We start from the raw sequence: 23,898 nt of genomic DNA, 5'->3' as shown, positions 1-23,898 counted from the left end.
ACTACATGTATTTGGGTTGATACTCACTACATATATAATAATGGCTTTCAATAATTTAGTCCCCAGTGGTCGGGGGAAATAGATGCTTTGTAAACAAGAACTAATGCTTCTTGTAGGATTAACTTTTCTGCTCTACTTTTCAAACTTTATTGCTCATATATACACTGTAAACAGAATTTATGTACTTATCTACTGTGACAAACTCTTTTGTAAATAAGTATTGATACTTTCCAAAGCTTCATTGTTTATTTATGCACTGTAATCAATTTCATATAAAGTAATCGGTTGGGACAAACCCCTGTGGACAAGAAATGATCTTTTTAGTATGATCTGCTCTATTTTTTTTTACCATTGTTAGTTTCATACACTCTGTTATCATCTGGCGCTCCATCGTTACAATGGATACCCATTAATGAACAATGTTTAATGGGCCGGTGGCCCCCTTACGAAATAAAGTCATTCATTCATTCATTCATTCATTCATTCATTCATTCATTCATTCATTCAACTCCCATAGACCATATCTTCCTGCACATATTGCTGGTTGCGGCGTTAAGCAACAACCGAACAAAACATTTCTCAATACGCTTTGTGGTAAATAAGTTTATTCTTAACTGCCCAAAATCTTTAACTTAGATGCGAAAAAAGCTATAAAGCAAGTTAACACAAGTAACAATTGACCGCCAATCCAACGATTAAATGATCGTCAATAGTCAAAAGAAACACCTCGCGCACGCAGTAACTGCGTGCTGATATGACTGTGAAATATCAAGATGAGGTGAAATGGGTTTATCAAGATAAGGCGAAGGGTTTAACGCCGCGTTTAAGATTGTTGCGCTTATATAGCGACGTTCATGCCGATTTTAGAGTAGAGTGTTAGCCCATGCCGCAGTTCAACATGAATACCCCACTCAGACACAGTATACTGACTCCGAGCCGACCAGTCCTTGTTTTAGCCCCTTAATGCCGAGCGCCAGTCAGGGTAACAACAAGCACCTTTTCAACGTCTTTTGATATGACGCGGCCCGGGATCGAACCACCGACCTTCCGCTCTCCGGGCAAACCACTGGAACACGGAGGCGGTTGCTGTACATTATCAAACATCCTGAACTATAAAGCATAAACTAATCTGACCTGCCAATTCGAGCTATTAAACTACAAAAAGACCAGTTTACTTTCTCTGCACGAGTTTCTTTGTTGGCAAACAATCAGAAAAACAGAAATTGTGGCCGCAAAACCGTTACAGTAAACTACGGTTATAACGAACTCAAAGGGACCACTAAATTTAGTTCGTTATAACCGTAGTTCGTTATAAGCATATTACAAGATATATACAGCAAATGGACGGGACAAAAAAACAGTTCGTTATATCCGTCAGTTCGTTATAAGCGTGTTCGTTATAAACGTAGTTTGCAGGATATGAATCGTTCTAAATGTTTCAGTTGGAGTGTAATTAAGATTCATTGGTTGTATGAGATTATATATTTCAAATTTGCATATTTTGTCTGCCCTGTCTGTGAAATCAACACGACATGCGTGAGGTCATGAATTAACACCAGACGAACGAAGCGTCTTTCTCTCATACCAAATACCACAACGAAAAGTCCCGTGCTTTTATGATGACTCATAGATTGAAGGTGGGATACCGTTGTACACAGAGCCTTGCTATGCTGTGACGTTGCCTAGGCGGGACTTTTTTTATAAGTACCAGCGCATGTCCCCGTAGCCAAAGAGTTCTGTGTTTCAGCGGTTAAATAATAACAATGTCGGAATACAGTAAACTACGGTTATAACGAACACGCTTATAACGAACTAACGGATATAACGAACTAACTTTTTAGTCCCGACTATATGCTGTAGTTATGCTGTATATATGCTTATAACGAATTACGGTTATAACGGACTAAAATTAGTAGTCCCTTTGAGTTCGTTAGAACCGTAGTTTACTGTATAAATATACTGCCGGACAAACGAATGTATACACCAATGTCTAATGGTGGCTGAAGCGAAACAAACAAGAAATGGTTTTCGGTGTTGATGTTTTTGATAGAGGTATAATAGTTGTGTTTGCACCCTAATTTTCAGTTTTCAGCCTTGTAACGTTTTGATAACGTCTGTATGGTGTTTGTCAAATCCAATTTCCAAGAGCATACAACGTTTTGCACGGCAGTTATGTTGTTATATACAAAGGTCGCCTAGAGTCTCTAGATTGGCATATGCACACCTCGTTCTAACTCCGACGTCACTGACCTATTCAAGAAAAGCGATAACCAGGCAAGCAGATGATGGGAAAATGTATCAGCCTTGAATCATGCTGTAAGTTGTTCGAGTGAAACGTCAAGAACAAAGTGTTCACTGTCAACCCTGACCTATTGTTCATTTGATGTAATTATGACGTCGTAAACAGAGGCTAACGTCATATCGTACTTTCTGAACAATGACTGAATGTGACGTCACATATTTTCAACTAAAGTACAAACTGTACAAATATCGGGGCTTTATAGAACTCCATCTCTCTACTAACATGGTGAAATACTAGTATTTAACATGCAAAAAGGGTATCAAAACACAAATACACAAAGTTACTTAATATTTTCCCAATATCTTGGTTCCTATAATTTGAAACTGCCTCTGTTCCACGTTAGATCCGACAGACGTCCGCTGATTGGGTTGCTGGCCTCCCACATAGATGTTCATCGAACCTGAAAAGAAGATTGAAATGGACAAAGTCACATTATACAGTATGTTTGTGCACGAAGACCTCTGGATCATGTACAAGTGTTTATAGTATGTAATGTATACACTTGGATGGGTACTTAAGTACTGACACCAGGTGTTATTAGCAAGCATAAAACAAAAGTACGCAAGTTTTCAAGACAATATTCCCAAATGGTTTAAAGGAAAAAGATATATAAATTGTCACAGAAAAGGTTTGAAAAAGATTGTGCTTCTGGCTGTTGAAACAAAAGAAACCACAAAAAGTTCACTGTTGCAAGCTGTTTTTTTTATAAAAAAAATAATTATCTATTTTGGCTCATGGTTTTAGCTAATAAAATATATGGTTTTGCAGATGTAGCTCAAAAAGGCTAGTGTTCAAACAAACACCCTAGTTCTTGTCTTATGTATGTACCTCTACCATTCTTAACTGTAGGAGAAATATACATGTTTACCAGTTTTTGGGTACCATGTATTACCAAATATTTAAGGCGTTTAGTGAAAAAACATAAACTTATGGCCAGAAGAATATTTACCACTTTAAAAAATGAAATTACAAATATTGAGATGCAACAGTTCAAGTTAAATCAATGCAAAATAAAGTGATACAAGTCCATCGCACGTCTTTTTTTTGCGAAGAAGTGGAAAACACGTGCCGCTTGGGCAGCCGAAACTAAACATGCAATTAGGGAATACAATGATGCCACGACTGACACCCAAACAAGACGAGCGGGTTTGATACAGATGGGAGCTACCCATGCCCATATTGCTAGAATTGGTTGCTCCAGTGTTGCTGTAACTGATGCAACGTCACAGACATCAGACGGACAAAGAACGGGCAGACATCAGACGGACAAAGAACAGGTAGACCCAGGGTAACTACACCCAATGTAGACCGGTACTGGAGCAATTTGCATCACCGGAATCGATTCCTGACAGTCGTCATCAGCGACGAATGCCTTAGCGCATATGGTTAGTCGACAAACAGAGGCCAGGCGACTCAGGACTCTAGGAATTCGGGCTTACAGACCTTACAGATATTCACAACGAAGCATCTTCGTGAGAGATTGAGATTTGCCCCGACTGTACGTCGTTAGCAGCAACGTGACTGCCAGGGGGTAGTCGATGAAAGCCGTCTGTTTTGTGCTGATAGAAGACATTGAATTGATCGCCAAAGCGAAGAAGGAACAACGGCATGTTGCGTTCAGGAGGTCGTGCCGTATGGTGGAGGAGGTGTTATGGTGGGGGGAAGAATTTGTGGGCAGGAGAGAAAACATATTGGTCATCGTTATCGGAAATTTGACACCTCAGCGTTACATGGATGACATTCGTCCTCCGATTGTCCTACCCTTCCTACAACAGCTACCACGTGGTGTCCTTTATCAGCATGACAACGCCAGACCCCCTACAGCCCGAATTGAACAGAACTTCATTGCATCCAACAACGTCAACGCGATGCACGCTCCCCAGACATGTCCCCCATAAAACATCTCTGGCATGTCGTTAATTGTCGTATTCGTCAGCGACCACATCCTCCAGCCAACGAACAAGAACTGATCCATGCCCTCCATGACGATTGGCCACGTATCCCACATCTCGTCATCAGACGACTAACTTTTTTCTGTGCCCCGGAGATGTTTTGCGTGTCTTGTAGCAAGGATGGTCATACACGATATTAATGTGACGTGTCATTGAACTTGATTGATTTTAGATGTGTGTGCCCTTTGTCCATTACGTTGAAAACTTTTTTTTGCTACCCCACCTCAATTCGGGCAACTATCATGTCAATATCGGATGCTGTACGGCTGTCACAGCTACTACTGTCACTACTAGTACCGCTACCGCCACCACCACCACCATAACTACTACTTCTGCTTCTGTCACAGATGAACATACGATGACCTACCCGGAAGAACCACCCATTCCTCGTTATCGGTCCACACAGCCATGTTCCTGGGATCCAGTGTAAACTCATAGACCGCTGACCCGTTTGAAATTATGAATCTCCTGGTAAAACCCACCAACTTAATTCTGGGAACAGGAAGTGACGTATTTTGCCAGGACAAGTACACTTGAGACACCTGGAAGAGAAACTATAAAATAGATCCATGTTTATCAGAAGTAGGAGATATATGCTTCATACAAAAGTCATAAGAAGTTTATTGTACAAAAGGCCTCCGGCCCATATACAAGAAAGAGTTACGCATGTAGATACAATCATAAATGTTATACATTGGGATATACACGTTGTTTGATTAATTCATTTCTTTTGGCTAATGAATGCCTTTTATAAGGGAAAGATTTAATATATTTGATTCGTTCTTTGTCGTCAGCATAAATACAAAGGCGTTTATCGGTGACATTGCTATTAAATAATCTTTTATTAATTTCTTTCGGAGATCATTGTAAAATGGACAGACAAACACAAAATTAATTTCATTTTCTATCTCTAGATTACACAATGGACAAATTCATTTCATTTTTTCAGTGTACGGTTTTCTTTCTTCATTTACAAATATGTCTAGCAAACCAAGTCGATATTTAATTAACTGTTTTCTTAAGTTTTCCGTAGTGAGTTCTGATAAATATATTTCTGGTTGAAGTAAAGTTTTGAAAGTTTTATAATATTCATAACGTGAACTTTCCTCTTAAGTGGAGTGCTATTTCTGGTAGAACATATTTATAGACCGATTCCGAAATTCATTAAGAAACATGTTTACATTTCCAACTGACTGACATATAAAACCAAAACCATGCGAAAATACAATATTTCTTAGATGCGATGTCCAAGTATTCTTTCCCATGTTATCTAAATGTAGAAGCATGTAACAAGCTAATTTGGGGAGACGTTGTTCATGCATATGAAGAATTTTAAAGCAGTACTTTAAACATCTGATCTGAGAGTTAATATATAATGGGTATCTACCACATTCACCATAAACCATGCAATTTGGTGCAGAAGATCCGACACAAAGAAACTTTTTACATGCTAATAATTGAGCCTTCTCTAAACAGTCATAACGTTTAAATCCCCATACTTCAGAACCATACAATAAAACTGGTTGTATCTGGGTATCAAAAAGCTTAAAGAAGATTTTAGGTGACATCGATCCCACTTTATGAGCAATAGACATAACACTTATTAAAGCTTTCTTTGCACGCAAGGACATGTCAAGGGCAGATTTTTTCCAATTCATTGTGTGTGAGAACTAAATATGAGTCAATTTCAAATAACAAATTAGCACTAGTGGCCTGATGTGATTATTATTCACATAAATAGGAAACGTTTCTGATTATAAGAACATTTTGACGGACAGGTTACATATACTTTTTGGGCGTTGTGAACAATTAAAAGGATGTCTTTATGCAGATAATCCCAATTCCAGCTATGAAATAGTCCACAATAATTATTATCCTAGATTCATAGTTTGTCAACAGCTATATCTGTGTCGCAGTTCATATTCGTAGTTGTCGTTGATGCAATTTGTGACGGTTCGTGTAATTCCGTAGCCATGTCACGGAAAGAGACGAGTAGCAGCGGAAAAAACGCTTGCAGTCATGGATGGAGGTATGAACGCAACTGGGATCAGTTGAGTGAGTGAGTGAGTTGGGTTTAACGCCGCTTTTAACAGTATTCCAGTTATATCGCGGTGTGTCAGCTTAATGTTGGAGGAAAGCCCGAAGTGATGCAGGTCTCAGACCTTTACCACTTCGGTGAAACCCACGAGCACTAGAAACATAATCGGGGCGAACCGGGATTCGAACCCACAATCATAGGTTTCTGGCGTGCCCAAGGGACGCAACTCTGCACAGCGAATCGCGGCGCCTTAGACGACTGCGCCACCCGTGCCCCCTGAGATCAGTTGAGTAAGGTTAATTAATGTGAGATGAAAATGTTTCTCATACTAAAGTAATGGTTCAGATAATGCACCACCAATCATGAACAATCTCAACTTCTGACGCCGACTTATCTGTGCATCAATGATGGGACACTGACCTCATCAGCCTCATATCACCCTTTATCATGCCTCAAAGTAAAATTGACCAATCAGAGAGCAGAACTACTAACCCCACATGAACCCGTATACCGTCAGTAAAAATCCAAGATGGTTGTTACTGACCTAATATGAGACCGCATACCGTCAGTAACAGCCATTTTGGATTTTCCAGCACCCACCTCACATATACCACAAGGAAATGCTTTACAGTAATTCGTTATTCGACACTGTTTGGTGTTTTAATGTCATTAATTGTGATGTGAAAGACATTATTTTTCATACAGCAACTAAAGACACCATTACTAATACGGTAGTGTTGAAGACTCTATGTAAACTGACCTCATCAGCGTCATATGACCCGGTGTTGTAGACAGTCACCTAATCTTTGTGTATACTCTATGTAAACTGACCTCATCAGCGTCATATGGCCCGGTGTTGTAGACAGTCACCTAATCTTTGTGTATACTCTATGTAAACTGACCTCATCAGCGTCATATGGCCCGGTGTTGTAGACAGTCACCTAATCTTTGTATATACTCTATGTAAACTGACCTCATCAGCGTCATATGGCCCGGTGTTGTAGACAGTCACCTAATCTTTGTGTATACTCTATGTAAACTGACCTCATCAGCGTCATATGGCCCGGTGTTGTAGACAGTCACCTAATCTTTGTGTATACTCTATGTAAACTGACCTCATCAGCGTCATATGGCCCGGTGTTGTAGACAGTCACCTAATCTTTGTGTATACTCTATGTAAACTGACCTCATCAGCGTCATATGGCCCGGTGTTGTAGACAGTCACCTAATCTTTGTGTATACTCTATGTAAACTGACCTCATCAGCGTCACATGGCCCGGTGTTGTAGACAGTCACCTAATCTTTGTGTATACTCTATGTAAACTGACCTCATCAGCGTCATATGGCCCGGTGTTGTAGACAGTCACCTAATCTTTGTGTATACTCTATGTAAACTGACCTCATCAGCGTCATATGGCCCGGTGTTGTAGACAGTCACCTAATCTTTGCTTATACTCTATGTAAACTGACCTCATCAGCGTCATATGGCCCGGTGTTGTAGACAGTCACCTAATCTTTGTGTATACTCTATGTAAACTGACCTCATCAGCGTCATATGGCCCGGTGTTGTAGACAATGACGCTACACCACAGCCCCTCCCCGGCCATGACGGTGATGTCGCAGGTAAAGTCAGCATATCTGAACGTCGTGTACGACAGGCCGTAGCCGAAGGGGAAGGCAGGCTCGCCATCAAAGTACCAGTATGTCCGCCCAGCCATGGAGTAGTTGACCATGGGCGGAATCTGCAAGGGGAGATGTCGACATCCTTCAAATATTAATTGTGTTCTCAAACCCACCAATGACGCTTCGGAAGTTGACGTGGACGAAAGGTATTTTTTTTACAGTAAATTATAATTTAGAAATGAATATCAGAGAATGAAGAAACGCAGCAATATCTTTCAACTGAACCTGATTATCGCTGCTCGGCCACGTGTAGGGAAGTCTGGCTGCGGGGACTGACCCAACCCCAGCGTTTGTCAGAGAAGCAAAGATGGCATCGCCCGCCGCCTGAGCCGGGTAGAAGCATTCTAATATAGCAACAACACGTGGGTTCTCCACCCCCCATCTGATGTGGACTGGTCCCCCATTGAAGAGAAGCAGGACGACCGTCTTGTCAGCTTCAACATGAAAATTTAATGCATTGGTATCACGCGCAGAAACGTGACCAGTTATATGATAAAAGATAGTCATTCTGACGTTGTAAACTGGTTTCTATCTGATTTCATGACCAAAATTATTTTTCCGTTGTTATTCAGAAACATGCTATTGAAATAGACGAATAAAGTGAACTACGGCTATAATGAACTCTAAGGGACCACTTATTTTATTTCGTTTTAACCGTAGTTATAAGCATATATACAGCATATCTGAAGCATATAGACGGACCCCAAAACAGTTCGTTTATCCGTCAGTTCAGTATAAGGGTGTTCGTTATAAACGTAGTTTACTGTAGATTTAGCTTTTCAATTACTTTTTATACAACCATTCGCAATTTAATATGGAACAAATGATCGCATGTGAATACAAGGTGGATATACGTTTTGTGATTGGTACAGATATCATTGCCACAGTACATCATCACCAGTGTTCAATAATATCGATATTGGTGGAGATGTTGGTAAATGTTGGTAAATGTTGACGTAGATATACGTAGATGTACATGTTGACGTAGATTATGCAGATGCAGCTACAGGGTATGTTGGTGACGATGCCGATGTTTACGGTGATGATGATGTACATGTCTTTGTCAGATAAGTTGGTGCCGGCGTCAACATTGATGTCGATGCAGTGCATGTCGATGTCAAAGTATCTGGGGAATGAATGATCAGTCCACGACAGTGTTTGTCATTCACGATGATGTAGGTGATTGAGCTGCTGTAGATGGTGTAGATGATGTCTCACTGTTGCCAACGACGTCCTGTAGAAGCTGCAGCTGCTGTCCCGGCAGGGAGATGTTGTGTCGGTCGTGTCCTTCTGACTCTATAGCTGGACCTGTAGGATATATACCCCGTTGTTATTTCAGACATGGAGCGTAGGTTTGTTGTTCAACGCCGCACCCTTCACTATTCTAACCCTATACGGCCCTATACGGCCTCTAACCCTATACGTGGGCAACGGCGATTCGCAGCTAGTGCTGCTGGCCTGAGACTGCTACCGCTGTCCGGCCCCAACGGTAGCATATTTAAACGCTACCATTGCTTGGCAACTACCACGCTGCCAAAAGCAGCTACCGCTGCTGGCCTAAGTCAGACTACCGCTGCCCGGCCCCAGGTAGACGGCCAAAGCAGATCCCACTGCCTGGCCTCATTAGCAAAACCATTGTGCGACTACCGCCACGGACCCAACAGTCAGCTACCGCTTGACAACACGACTTCCGCCGCCGGGCCCATATACGTGGCAATTGTTTGCCCCAACGTATGTTATTTTACGATTCACCGGCTGAAAAATCGGGAAAGACAAGGTTCCCACTGAGAAGCAGGTAACCCCGGAAAGGTTCCCGCTGAAAAGCAGGTAGCCTTAAGCACGAGTATTAATGTGGGAGCAAGTTAATTTGTTACTAGCAGTGTAGCCCACAAGAACCCCGCCACACAAACAAACAAACAAACAAACAAACAAAAACCAAAAACATTTGCTTTTCAGCCTGCAATCAACAAAATATTCTATGTATATACATTGACTTCATAGGAATTTTCATTTTTATGCTTGCTCCACTGTTATCAAGTTATGTTGCGTTTCAGAATCCCAGATCAACAGCTGCATCCATCCAGTTAACACTATCTCACATGTCATCAATGTAACATGTCAAGTTGATGATGCTGGGATTACTAACAGCAGAACAACGTTTGAGCAATGTTGTTCTGGCGCCCTCATTGGCTGTGCAGAGCTGAGACCCCAGGACACGACGTGCTGCTGCGGAGTTCTCACCTGTTCCTAGACACACGAACACCACGTCAGCTCCTTGCAGCGCCTTAACCACATCCGTCTTGTTGTAGTCCGCGCAGAAGGTGCTGGAGCAGCCGGCAGCGTGGGTGGCCGTAGTGCCCAGTCTGACCAGTCCGGACAGGGGGGAGGTGATATAGCGGGGGTCGGGACTTGGGGCGTAGTCACCAAACACCTGCTGGCTGTCATTTGCCATGGGGCCTACCACCTGAAGAGAGTCGTTGGTTCGTCTTAAAAAGGGTCACGGATGGCCCAGTAGTCTAAGGCGCCGCAATTATCTGTGCAGAGTTGCGTCCCTTGGGCACACCAGAAAGCTGTGTTTGTGGGTTAGAATCCCGGTTCACCCCGATTGCCATACCCGTGATCGTGGGTTTCACCATAGCGGTAAACGTCTTAGACCTGCATCACTTCGGGCTTTCCTCCCACATTAAGCTGACACGCCATGATATAATTGGAATACTGTTGAAAGCGGCGTTAAACCCAACTTACACATTTACGCACTCACTCACTCGTATTGAACGTTAAGAAGTCTCATTCTCCTTAAGACTACCTTCCATCTGTAACGGGGAATAAACAGATCCACATTCAGATCGATGATATGCAGAAATAAAATTTCAAATCTTGAAATTTTGGATACCAAAAACATAAAAATGCTTTTGGAAATATGTGAGACCTATCTTAATCCTCCTAAACCTCGGAACACTTCGAAATTTAAAACGAGCAGAAATATGAAAAAAATGATTCTAAACAATCTGGCCACGATAAATGTTAACAGAATGATCAGTTACTTTCGTCTTTGAGTATAAATGAGGGATATACAAGCACTGAGTGAGTGAGTGAGTTGGGATTAACGCCGCTTTTAACAGTATTCCAGTCATATCGCGGCATGTCAGCTTAATGTGGGAGAAAAGCCTGAAGTGATGCAGGTCTCAGACGTTTTCCACTTCGGTGAAACCCACGAGCACGGGTATGGTGTTGACAAACCTAGAAACATAATCAGAGCGAACCGGGATTCGAACCCACAATCATAGGTTTCTGGCGTACCAAAGGGACACAACTCTGCACGGCTCCTTAGACGACTGGGCTACCCGTGCCCCTACAAGCGCTGAAATCCTCTCCTCTTTAACCTCAAAGAACATAAAAACCACATAAAAAATACAAGCACATGTAGCAATGTTCATCATAAGATAATTGAAAAAGATATATTGCTCCAATATTGGATCAATAAACAAAAACGATTAAAGAATAAAGTGCTGCGTAACCTACTTCACTCGAGTAAACTATATGCGTTATCTTATATGGTCGTAGTTTATAGATGCTGCATGTGATCGAGTATCATGTAAAATGCATTTTAAATATTTTATGTGTCCCATCCATCAAAGGTAGAGTGGTTGGTCTCGTAAACATTTTATAGAGGTTTCTGATGTTGGTGTTTGCTTACAGAAGGTCGATCCGTAAAACGTAACATTAAAAGGTGAAGCTTAACATGTCGGCTCCAGGTGCATCTTTTCTATGTAATTATTGATTAGTGTAGCAGTATCGTCGTAATGCTACGGGCTGAAATAGGTTTGTGCTGGTGATGTTTCTACGATGGCCCATAAGGGACATGGAGTCTGTTTTTCACTTACTTTTATCGTAACCTTTTGCAAATTAACACAATTTGTCATACAAAAACAACCGAAAACATGGAAAATGTACTTTCAAGTAGCTATTGAGTCGCTGAAATGTGACGCGAAAATGTCAAAAACTGAAATAGAAATGTCAAAAACCAAAACGAAAAGGTCAAAAACTAAAATGAAAATGTCAAAAACAAACGCGAAAATGTCAAAAACTAAAATGAAAATACAGAAAACTATTCCCACCGTGGTGATAATATTCCCCTCGCGGTGGAAATAGTTTTCTGTATTTTCATTTTAGTTTCTGACATTTTCGTTTCACTCTTCAGCGATTCAATATCTTTTTTACACATGATGTATCACATATTTGTAAGACAAATCGTGTTAATTTGCAAAAGGTTACGATAAAAGTAAGTGAAATATCAAAATATGGAAAAACAGACTCCATGTCCCTTATGGGCCACCGTATGTTTCAGATTGAACACTTATCTCATTCTCATACAGTCCACACACTGGGATAGATCTCACTACAATAAAACAATTGAGCGGTTATTTCACCACGACCTAAGTGTAGGCGTTGTGTCCGGGACACGCCAATTAAAAAATTCTGGAACTGGCAAAACCTGATATGTTAAAAATATGAGCCTAAATGATTTTTTTTAAAAAGCATCTTGCTGCAATGCATTTTTTTTGTGGCAGACAAAAACATGTTCAACACTCTGAGTGATAATGCTCTGTTCCAAACATTTCTTATTTGTTGTTTAACGCCGCACTCAGCAATATTCCAGCTATATGACGGCGGTCTGTCAATAATCGAGTCTGGACCAGACAATCCAGTGATTGACATCATGAGCATCAATCACGTAATTGGGATACGATGACATACATCAACCAAGTCAGCGAGCCTGACCACCCGATCCCGTTAGTCGCCTCTTACGACAAGCAGAGTCGCCTTCTACGGCAAGCATGGGTTGCTGAAGACCTATTCTAAACCAGACCGTCACGGGTCCCTTTCTACAGATCCAACAGAGAGCCCCCTGTAACTCACAGCAATGTGGTTATAACGAGTCTTGATAGGTAAGAAGCTGTTGATATTTTTCAGCAGGACGAAACTCTTGATCGCTGCCTCTACAGCCAGCTGTCGGTGTGTGGAGCTCAGCACGACGTCATCAATGTCGAGGTAGTTGTAAGGGTTCATTTCCCGGGGGTCGAACTCTCCGAGTCTGAGTCTGGTGTAGAGGAGGGGTTTCATCTGCTCCCGGACCAAGGCTTTGGTGACCTTGTTCTGATGTATGGCATCAACTGAAGGTACATGCAAGATGTTATGCGTTTCAACAAAGATTATTGCCTGGATCAAGTGCAATTAGGGCGGTCGGGTAGCCTAGTGGTTAAAGCGTTTGCTCGTCACGCCGACGACTCGGGTTCGATTCCCGACATGGGTACAATGTGTGAAGCCCATTTCTGGTGTCCCCCGCCGTGATACTGCTGGAATATTGCTAAAAGCGGCGTAAAACCATACTCACTCACTCACTGCATTGAGTTTATGTGCATTGTGTTGAGAAGATCAGCAATCCTGCAAAGTCCTTCGCTTGGATGAAATCGCCTGGCCTAAAAAGTGAAACTGAAGGCTTTGTTTGCTGTTCAGGACCAGTCACTTCCAACTCGAAACCGTCAATGTGTGATTTTGCATCAAAATATAAATATGAAATGTAAGATTATGCAATGAATTTAATGAGACCGTCAAAAGCTTTGTGAGTGCATGCCCAGCTTTGACGTAAACAAAATATCTTAAACGACTTGATGGTGCAGCTCGCTCACTCACTCAAGTGCAATTATGATTTCATACTTTTAGTTGAATCGTTATATGTCAGGACACCACTTGATATAATATCATGCCATGAGTGAGTGAGTGTGTTGTGTTTAGCGCCGATGTTAACAGTATTCCTGTTATATCGCGGCGTGACAGTTTAATGTGGGAGGAAATCCGACGGGCAGCAAGACTGGGACGTTTACCACTTTGGTGAAACCCACGAGCACGGGTATGGTGCTGACAAACCTAGAAACATAATCGGTGCGAAACGGAATTCGAACCCACAATCATAGGTTTCTGGCGTACCCAAGGGACGCAACTCTGCACATAGACGACTGGGGTACCAGTGCCTCCTCATATGTCATGACGTCATGACGTCATGACTCATCTCGATTTCAACAGTTTTCAGTGTAGGTGCATCAGTACTTTTGTTGTAAACGTCACACAATATCCCAGCTATAGGATGGCGGCCTGTAAATAATCGAGTTTGGTCCAGATATTCAAGTGATTGATATTATGAGTATCGAGCTACGCCATCTGAGGGCGATGGCACGTCGTGCACGAATTCATCGAATCTGACCTTCCGGAGTTGCAATGGAAAGATTGCTGGAAACCTATTTTAACTGGAAACCCCGGGGGCTGTAATAGGTCTTCCCGTACAATGTGACATAATGCATATTTACCACCGCTGCTGATACTCACTGATGGAGTCAAAGACTCTCGTGTCACCCCCCTGCACCTCGAGGCCACACCCAGCGTTCAGACAGCCAGCGGCGGCGTCGACGGTGTTGTTGAAGTAGTGCTGCTCCGTGATGCTGGTAAGTAGAGCCCCAGCATCTGAAGCCACGTAGCCGGTGAAGTTCCACTCCCCCCTCAGTATATCCGTCAGCAGCTTCTTGTTGGCGCAGGCGGGGACACCATTGATGCTAGGTGGAGAAACGTTTTTCGTATTTTTCTTTTAATTGTTCATTTAACGGCTTCAAAAATAATACACGCCCAGTGTGAAATGCTGAGGTGATGTAAACGATTAAAGAATGCTTTAAAAGCAGTAGCATTGCAGTGACGTGTTTCGCGTCGATGAACACGATCCTGTTCTAAGACCTGTGTTGTCACGTGACTTGGGAGCGTACATAGGACTGACGTCCTCGGGCTTCCTGCTATTAAAGAACTTGATGTTGATCAATTTAATGCACTTGGTGAAACTGAAGTTTTGTATACACGTAACGAAGACAATATACTCACCGTCAAAAGAAACACGAATACCATACATGATGGTTAACGGGTGAAGAAGTACTCATTTTCAAGAGATGCACCATTTTTTTCGTGCAGGTTTAGAGTGTAAACTTTGAAAATCACGTACACTATTGCGTAATAAAACACTGTGGTAACACTTGACTGATTGTTAGTTTTGTCATTAATTTGTACACATTGGAAACTTCTCTTCTAAACATGCATACTTCTCATGCTTCTATGGTTCACGTATCTTTTGGCAGAGAGTGTATTAACTGTTTCATTGGTGTAGACAATAAAATGTGGCTTTGCAGACAAAATTATGGGACTCGACAAATTTGCCGGAGCCTCGCACCCCTTCAATATGGGGGAGGGGGGTGGGGGAGACACCACGCCCAGCAACCAGGCGGGGCGACACCACGTCCAGCAATAAGGCAGGTCGACACCACGCCCAGCTACACGGTCGAAAAGCACGATAATAAAGCAAAACCTTAACGCAGCATTAATAGCTGCTTAAAAATAATATGTGACATACAATTCGTAGCTAGTTTTGATATTATAGTGCTCTTACAGGTTATATGCGCAGTGTAGGCCGAATGATCCCGCTTCTGCGCATTTCCGGAAGGGAGGTAGGAAGTAGCTTCTCCAGTCTCGTTCTGAAACCTACATGCAGCACGTTAGTTACAATCTCCTCATCAATCAGTCACGGTTGTTAGGGATACAGTATACTAAGTGTATCAAGCTCCTTCCCAGCACGTGACACCTTCGTAACACTCTCGGTAACATCGCTGCCATCAGTCATTCGTCACCACTCGCCCCTTTTCGTAACCTGCAAGAAGACTCGTCCCCATATCGATGAATGTTATGTGCGAAAATACAACAAACCAATCAGAATGCGCGTATAGTTTCAAGTTCTTCGTCAAAGAATCCCTCAGAAATAATTTTTGATTTTACATATGTCTTGCATCTAAAAATATACCCAAGACACAGTTAAATGTGTTCAGTCATACTGTATAATTCCGCATATTCCGATGTGCTTTAAATTGCATCTGAAATATATATAATATATGGGGAAATATATGTGAACCATTACACAACGAGTAGACAATTGTTTTAGGTATGCCCGTTTGCGCTAAGACGGAACCCGGTCACAAAAATGGCCACGAAAGGGGCACGAGTCGCTATTCGGCTTGTCCCAGAATAACACGAGTTGGTCCCGAATGTGCCATCAGTGTGGGCGCCGACATTACAAGAATCTTGAACTTTGCCCTCAAACCCGAAATGTAGTAACATTTATACTTTTGTTTATGTCTTTGTGAATGCCATCATAGTGAATTTTAAAAAGTTTTACGACTGACCATATTTCCCATATGAAGTTACCTTTTTGTTTGATCAGATTGGTTCGAGACTGTAGACGTTCGGAGAACCACTTAACCTCCCTGTTACACTATATAAATTACATGACAGTTGAAATAAAATAGAATGTCAAACTGACAAAAAAAGAAGAAAATAATTAAGCTGGGGTAAGAGTATTCGGCGTCACGGCCTGGAGAGCGGCCTGGAGATCGGTGGTTTGATCCACGGCCGCGCCATACCAAGGACGTTAAAAGATGGTTCATGTTGTCACCCTGCCTGGTGCTCGGCAATAAGGGACTAAAACAAGGACTGGTTGCCTCGAAGTATAATGTGTGGTATCGATGTTAAATTACGACATGGCATTTCAGTGGTCTTTCACTGTACATCTGGCATTAATCCGCACTAGTGAAAACACATGCACGCACGCACGCACGCTCGCACGCACGCACGCACACTTACAAACACACACGCACACACACACACGCACGCACACAAATACAAACAAACATGCACACAAACACGCATGCACGCACACTTAAACACACACTTATACACACGCACACACACTCACGCACACGCGCGCGCACACACACAAGCACGCACACACTCACGCGAATTGTGTAATAGGAAACTCATCTGGACAAGTTACCATCAATGTGCAGTAAATATGTAAAATTATAATACGAAATAGATAAAGTAATACTGTATAATAATATTCTAAATTGCAACAGACCACTGGTACCAATACAAATTCTTTATATTGTTTCAATAGGCTGTTTTAAGTACTGTGGTAAACAGAGCTGACAAGACCCCAGGGAAGGTCTGTGATGTGTACAAGATACAGCCAATTCTCTCTGTAGTATTGGATGAAGATACAGTAACTGATCACACCTTTGCATCAAAGTCGTGTCTGCTGACGGGCCAGTCTTCAGGACCAGCGGACACGTCAAAATGTTTGCAGGCGGAAGCAGTCCTGACATAGCGTGGGTGGTTGCCATGGAGACCCTTCACGTGATGGTACCCCATCTCACCCGCATGGTAGGGGTCTTCACTCAGCGTCTCCTGAAAATCTTCTACGTTTGTAATGAGGCACATCTATTACGATCTGTAGGCATGTTAGATGAGTATAGTTATAATGTGAGGAGTGAGTGAGTGACACCGGATACTCCCGAGCACGATGTCATACCGAGTCTTGACAAGACCAGCCGAGCACGATGTCACACCGAGCCTGGAACAGACACACCGAGCACGATGTAACACTAAGCCTGGACCAGACACATCCGAGCACGATGTCACACCGAGCCTGGAACAGACACTCCCGAGCACGATGTCACACTAAGCCTTGACCAGACACATCCGAGCACGATGTCACACCGAGCCTGGAACAGACACACCTGGGCACGATGTCACACCGAGCCTGGAACAGACACACCTGAGCACGATGTCACACCGAGCCTGGAACAGACACACCCGAGCACGATGTCACACAGAGCCTGGAACAGACACACCCGAGCACGATGTCACACCGAGCCTGGAACAGACACTCCCGAGCACGATGTCACACTAAGCCTTGACCAGACACTCCCGAGCACGATGTCACACCGAGCCTGGAACAGACACACCGAGCACGATGTCACACCGAGCATGGACTAGACAGACCGAGCACGATGTCACACCGAGCCTGGAACAGACACACCCGAGCACGATGTCACACCGAGCCTGGAACAGACACTCACGAGCACGATGGGGCACCGAGAACAATGGGGAGTCGGACAACTTTGTACTTGAGATGCAAGCGTGACATTTCGAAAGCGAGGTCCGCATATTTGCCATGTTTTGCCTCAATCTTGTCAATCACATTAGTGTCAAAGGGGACAGAAAATTCAATGATATAAATGATTTCATTGGATTTATCCAAAAGGACAAGATCAGGTTTGTTGGCCTGGATACGTCAAAGGCTGTAAACGGGCCTATTCCAAAGACTTTTGGATTTATCCTTTTCCATGACGCCCTCCACGTATTCCGGGTCGTACCACGGTAATAAAATGATCGAGCTACACCATCATGTCGTTTAAGATACTGTGATTGTGTCAAAGCTGGGCCTCCACTGACAATGTGTTGGACAGTCTCATTAAATTCATTGCATAATCTACATTTCATCTACATCTACATTATTATTTTTACTACTTACAGGCCCCCTGCCCCAGCGGGGGTCTCTGTAGAGGTCCATGTTGGGATTCCAGCAGCTGAGAGCCTTGTGGATGCCCATGGACCCCGTCTTCACGAAGTAGTTGTAGTAGGCCCGAACCTCAGTACTGCTTGCCTCAGCCACTCGGTAGATCAGGTCTTTGCTGAAGGGTGGGCGTAGATACATGTATGTAACGGACGTCAGATGTTAGTGTGAAGAATCACGTCACTGAATTATCACATCAACTGCTGCTATTAAACAAAGATGCTCTCTTCTTGTTAATATATTTTACATTCCAATACATAAGTCATGGTCAAAATCTGTGAAATTGAGGACGAAATGTACAAATGAACCAATCATACTTTATGCACCAGACATACCATGCTATGTGGGCCTCTGTAGGGACTACGCTGATTTGTTGTTACAGGAAGCTACATTTATAGCGAACACGCTTATACCGAACTAACGGATATTACGAACTGTTTTTGGTCCCGTTCATTTGCTGAAAAAGGCTCTATATGTGCCTTTAACGCACTGCGGTTATATCGAACTACAATTAGTGGTCTCTTTTAGTTCCTTATAAACGTAGTGACATGTACATGGTATTAACGGCCATCTCAATCATAAAGCGACAGTGTCTAGGTTTTACATATGGTATTAATGGTCATCCTAATCACACAGCGACAGTGTCTTGGTTTTACATATGGTATTAATGGTCATCCTAATCACACAGCGACAGTGTCTTGGTTTTACATATGGTATTAATGGTCATCCTAATCACACAGCGGCAGTGTCTTGGTTTTACATATGGTATTAATGGTCATCCTAATCACACAGCGACAGTGTCTAGGTTTTACATATGGTATTAATGGTCATCCTAATCACACAGCGACAGTGTCTTGGTTTTACATATGACATTAATGGTTATCCTAATCACACAGCGACAGTGTCTAGGTTTTACATATGGTATTAATGGTCATCCTAATCACACAGCGACAGTGTCTTGGTTTTACATATGGTATTAATGGTTATCCTAATCACACAGCGACAGTGTCTTGGTTTTATATATGGTATTAATGGTCATCCTAATCACACAGCGACAGTGTCTAGGTTTTACATATGGTATTAATGGTCATCTCAATCACACAGCGACAGTGTCTAGGTTTTACATATGGTATTAATGGTCATCCTAATCACAGCCACAGTGTCTAGGTGTTACATATGGTATTAATGGTCATCTCAATCACACAGCCACAGTGCCTAGCTTTTGTACATGGTATTAATGGTCATGCTAATCACACAGCCATAGTGTCTAGGTTTTACATATGGTATTAATGGTCATCCTAATCACACAGCCACAGTGCCTAGATTTTGCACATGGTATTAATGGTCATTCTGATCACAGCGACAGTGTCCAGGTTTCACATTTAGTGTTAATGGTCACACTATTCACACGACGACAGTGTCTAGGTTTTGTATCCTGGTATTAATGATCCTACCGTGAGGTATTGTGGTGGGGACCTGGAAAGTTTTATGAATAGATAACCTGTTAACGAAAATGCTCGAAATAATTTATTTGTAATAATGTGGGCAGTCCCATTAGACAAAGAGGACCTGGTATTCAGACTCTATAATCGCGTGTCATACGACCATGGTGACGTATGACGTTCCTGATGCTTTTACTCACTGCTGAGCCCGGGCCATTACCGTATTCAAAGTAATAAGCGCCCGGCTCTAATAAGCTCCCATGGCGATATTTGCTAAGATATTGGCTAGTGAACAATCCCAATTCCTCCCGATTGATCAATGTACACAAGACGTATTTATTCGTGTATAATACGCACTCTTGTGTTATATGCACCCTTAGTTATTGGCAATTATATTCTGGAAAAATATATGTATCGTGTATACTACACAGACTTTTCTTTTGTATCATTTCATTGGCATAAACCACGAAATTTACTATCTTTCAACTCTGTTTTTTTTCACCAAAATTTTATTCTAATAAGAGCCCGATATTTCTAATTTTGAGAGCGCCCCGGGCGCTTATTATGTCGAATCCGGTAGTTACTGGACGCTGTTTCGTGTTTCATTTTCTTTGCTGTTTGCACTCATTCACTCACTTACTTCTGAGACCGACATTACGTCAGGCTCTTGTGCCGCCTCAAGCTGACATCTTCGATATGAACACCTTCAACCAAAGTCATCGACCCACTAACCCACTGACTCACTCTCTCACTAACCCACATGACAAAGCAGATATTGATATATTAACATTGAGATAATGTTTTAATTTGAAGGTGACACGATATACGACTTTTCTGATGAATGAGAGGCAGGTCACATGACCGCGAAACTGACGTTCGAATCAACGTATCAACGACATATTTTGACGTTCTTACGTGTTTCACGACACTGTATTCTTGAAAAGACCTAAACACAGATTGACTGCTTCAACATTCCTCTCTTAGTCAATTTTATTGTCTACAACATACCACAGATGGTTTTTAAGTTCCAATGTTCATACAGTTTGGCCCTCACTCTATGAAGATTCATACTCCAATGAAATCACAGAAAGTGTAAGTCAGTTCTTAAATAGTCCAAGCTGAAAATGGTGTGCACCTTAACTCTTACATCAATGACGTCACGCTATTATTCCGTGAAGTAATTGTGACGTCATTTATCAAGTTAAAAGTATTATTTCCATTTCTTACTTCAGCGCTGGCAATTAAGACTTTCAGTGTTCATAATATAGTGTAATATTCCTATTATAATATTTCCTCGGTCCAATTTTACAACACATTACATAAACATGTTTCTTAATATCCAATGGTCGGTCGCTGACACGACTGAAACAACTATGAACTCCACGGTTACAGCTGCACAATAAACCCTGTAACATCATGTAACATCATGTAGCATCTACACAACCACACGGTAACATATCCATATACTAGTATACTAGGATTACAGCCAAACTGACTAAACAACTAACAACTTAACTATGTAACATCTACACAACCACACGGTAACATATCCATATACTAGTATACTAGGATTACAGCCAAACTGACTAAACAACTAAACAACTTAACTATGTAACATTATGTAACATCTACACAGCCACACGGTAACATATCCATATACTAGTATACTAGGATTACAGCCAAACTGACTAAACAACTAAACAACTTAACTATGTAACATCGTGTAACATTATGTAACATCTACACAACCACACGGTAACATATCCATATACTAGTATACTAGGATTACAGCCAAACTCACTAAACAACTAAACAACTTAACTATGTAACATTATGTAACATCACGTAACATCTACACAACCACACGGTAACATATCCATATACTAGTATACCAGGATTACAGCCAAAGTGACTAAACAACTAAACAACTTAACTATGTAACATTATGTAACATCACGTAACATCTACACAACCACACGGTAACATATCCATATACTAGTATACCAGGATTACAGCCAAAGTGACTAAACAACTAAACAACTTAACCGTGTAACATCATGTAACATCGTGTAACAACACAACACGGCCACGGTCTATATACCAGAATAAAAGAATTACAGCCAAACTGACAGTATGTGTGACAGGCTGAGTCACATTACTTGTTCACCGGACAAGATGAACGTCCTGAAAAAAACATTGTTTGGCTCGATCCGAGTGTTCGTCTTTAAGGGGTAATCGAGAAACAATATGCCTCTTACAAAAGTCCCACCCCCACCATAAAAAGAGAAAAAAAAGATTGAGAAAAAAAGATGAGCCCATCCCACAAACGGTAAAGGCTGACAAGAAGTGAACTGGAATATGTTTTCTGAAAGTATGAAATTGACTCACTCAAAGGTTGCTCCAATGCCAATGGCCTGGGGGAAGGCCGTAGCGTTCTGTCCGACATCCCCCCGACCACAGTTGGTCCACCAAGAGTATTCCCCAATGCCTAATCTGCTGATTGGTGGGGTAGCTCCCTGACCACTGGCCAGCTGGGCCTGAATCTCCTGGATGGTCAGTCTCCCCACCACATCCTCCACACGCACCTGCCAAGGTAGGGAGGCGTTACGGAAGGGGATGTCAGATGATGTCCATGAGACCACAGTTGACAGAAAGATCATACAGGCAAAACGTTCCATCGCGAATAGCCGTCGTTCATTTAGCTGACCAAGTCTCCGATAGTGTGAAAAGGTAAAATTGAATCACGTGATATTTAGAGATATGTTCAGTGTCAAATTATGAACTGTCTGTGAATGTATCATCTGGATACATTCCAAAAAAAATATAGAGGCTGTGTAACGATTGGCGTAGATTAAAATGATATTTTTAAAGTTTCTTTATCATGTCCAGAATACATTTTATTCTTACCACGCATGTCCTGGTTCAGCGTCTACAGGACATGGTAGACTGTAGACGCTGGATTACACACTGTAGACGGTACGCCGTAGACGCTAGGTTCTAGATGGTAAGCGGTAGGCACTACACTGCACACGGTAGATGCTAAGTAGTGAACTTGATCCTCACACAAGCAAAACGTCCAAAGCATAATGCGATATGTTTATAGCTGTTTAGACAATCATTTTGTCTTGCAGGAAGGACGGCTTTAGTCCGTTGTTACGGTTATTTATCCCATTATGTATGGGAATTCAGGGGCAGAATACACGTGCATGTCACAAACACTTTACAGATGAGGATTAAGTGTTCCCCAATGGGACTGTGGAATGCCTTGTTTTTTTATCATAAGCCTTGACACGCTCCACAAGAGGATCATCAGGCAAACAAATGTGTGCAAAAGTGAACAAAACAATTCTATCGTGAACAGCCCCAACGTTAATCAAACTACGTCCTCCCAAAAGGATTGGTAAATATAAGCGATTGAGGGAAGAGCGAGGGTGGTGGAATGTATTGTCTGACATGATTCTTCTTCTGAGGGGTCAGTACCCTGGATTTCAGCATTCTGTTTCACTTTCAGGCCAGCCAACCTAATCCAAGCGGACTCTGCAGGGCTGCTGATCTTCTCAACACACTGCACATAAACTCGATGCGCTGGTCGTTCAAAGTCTGGGCCGATATGATTTGGCACTTCGCTTGGTTGACACTAATTTCTGTACCGTCCAGCAGTGCAGAATCATCAACAAAATCAACAATATAGCATAACAATTATTATTAATCTATATTGTGTAATGAATCATTGGTGTACATACATAACAATGATATTACTATCTATACATATATATGCAGTGGTTTAATCCACCAATGACAATTGCCAAAAAACGTTCAGGAATTTCATTCGGCAATCTCCTCCGCCATGAATATTCACAAACATGTAAATACCACATACGTTATAACACGCTATTGATCAGTGCTGTAGATTATTCATGGACGACTCTGGGCACCTCTGTGAGTGCAGGCATTGCGTTGATCACGGAGAAGATACTGTA

The 23,898-nt window shown here is 42.1% G+C and overlaps 1 protein-coding gene across 1 annotated transcript; it reads right to left on the bottom strand.

Annotated features, from left to right (window-relative positions):
* Window positions 1-1,922: 1,922 nt before the first annotated feature.
* On the bottom strand, window positions 1,923-22,620 carry LOC139457940 (uncharacterized). The gene is made up of 12 exons (XM_071239285.1): window positions 22,307-22,620; window positions 18,435-18,594; window positions 17,135-17,305; window positions 15,459-15,550; window positions 14,360-14,583; window positions 12,896-13,149; window positions 10,217-10,439; window positions 9,194-9,283; window positions 8,201-8,409; window positions 7,834-8,034; window positions 4,622-4,796; window positions 1,923-2,702 (listed from the first exon to the last, which is right to left on the bottom strand). The coding sequence occupies exons 1-12, from the start codon at window positions 22,594-22,596 to the stop codon at window positions 2,587-2,589; spliced, it is 2,205 nt and encodes a 734-aa protein (XP_071095386.1). The 5' UTR covers window positions 22,597-22,620; the 3' UTR covers window positions 1,923-2,586.
* Between the last annotated feature and the right edge of the window lie 1,278 nt (window positions 22,621-23,898).

Source organism: Haliotis cracherodii, unplaced genomic scaffold (assembly GCF_022045235.1).
Source record: "Haliotis cracherodii isolate W230 unplaced genomic scaffold, xgHalCrac1.p SCAF_12, whole genome shotgun sequence".
In the NCBI taxonomy this organism is placed as follows: Eukaryota; Metazoa; Mollusca; class Gastropoda; order Lepetellida; family Haliotidae; genus Haliotis; species Haliotis cracherodii.
Note: the sequence above shows the minus strand (reverse complement) of the source record. Positions and strands in the feature narration are given on the sequence as shown.

Bases quoted from the DNA above. Each gene is read 5' to 3' on its own strand.
- LOC139457940 (XM_071239285.1), bottom strand. From the start codon at position 22,596: ATGGAACGTTTTGCCTGTATGATCTTTCTGTCAACTGTGGTCTCATGG. The intron at 14,584-15,458 runs GTAAGAGCACTA...TTCTCCACCTAG, and splicing joins CTACACTGCGCATATAACCT to CATCAATGGTGTCCCCGCCT. The intron at 9,284-10,216 runs GTGAGAACTCCG...TATATCCTACAG, and splicing joins GTTCGTGTGTCTAGGAACAG to GTCCAGCTATAGAGTCAGAA.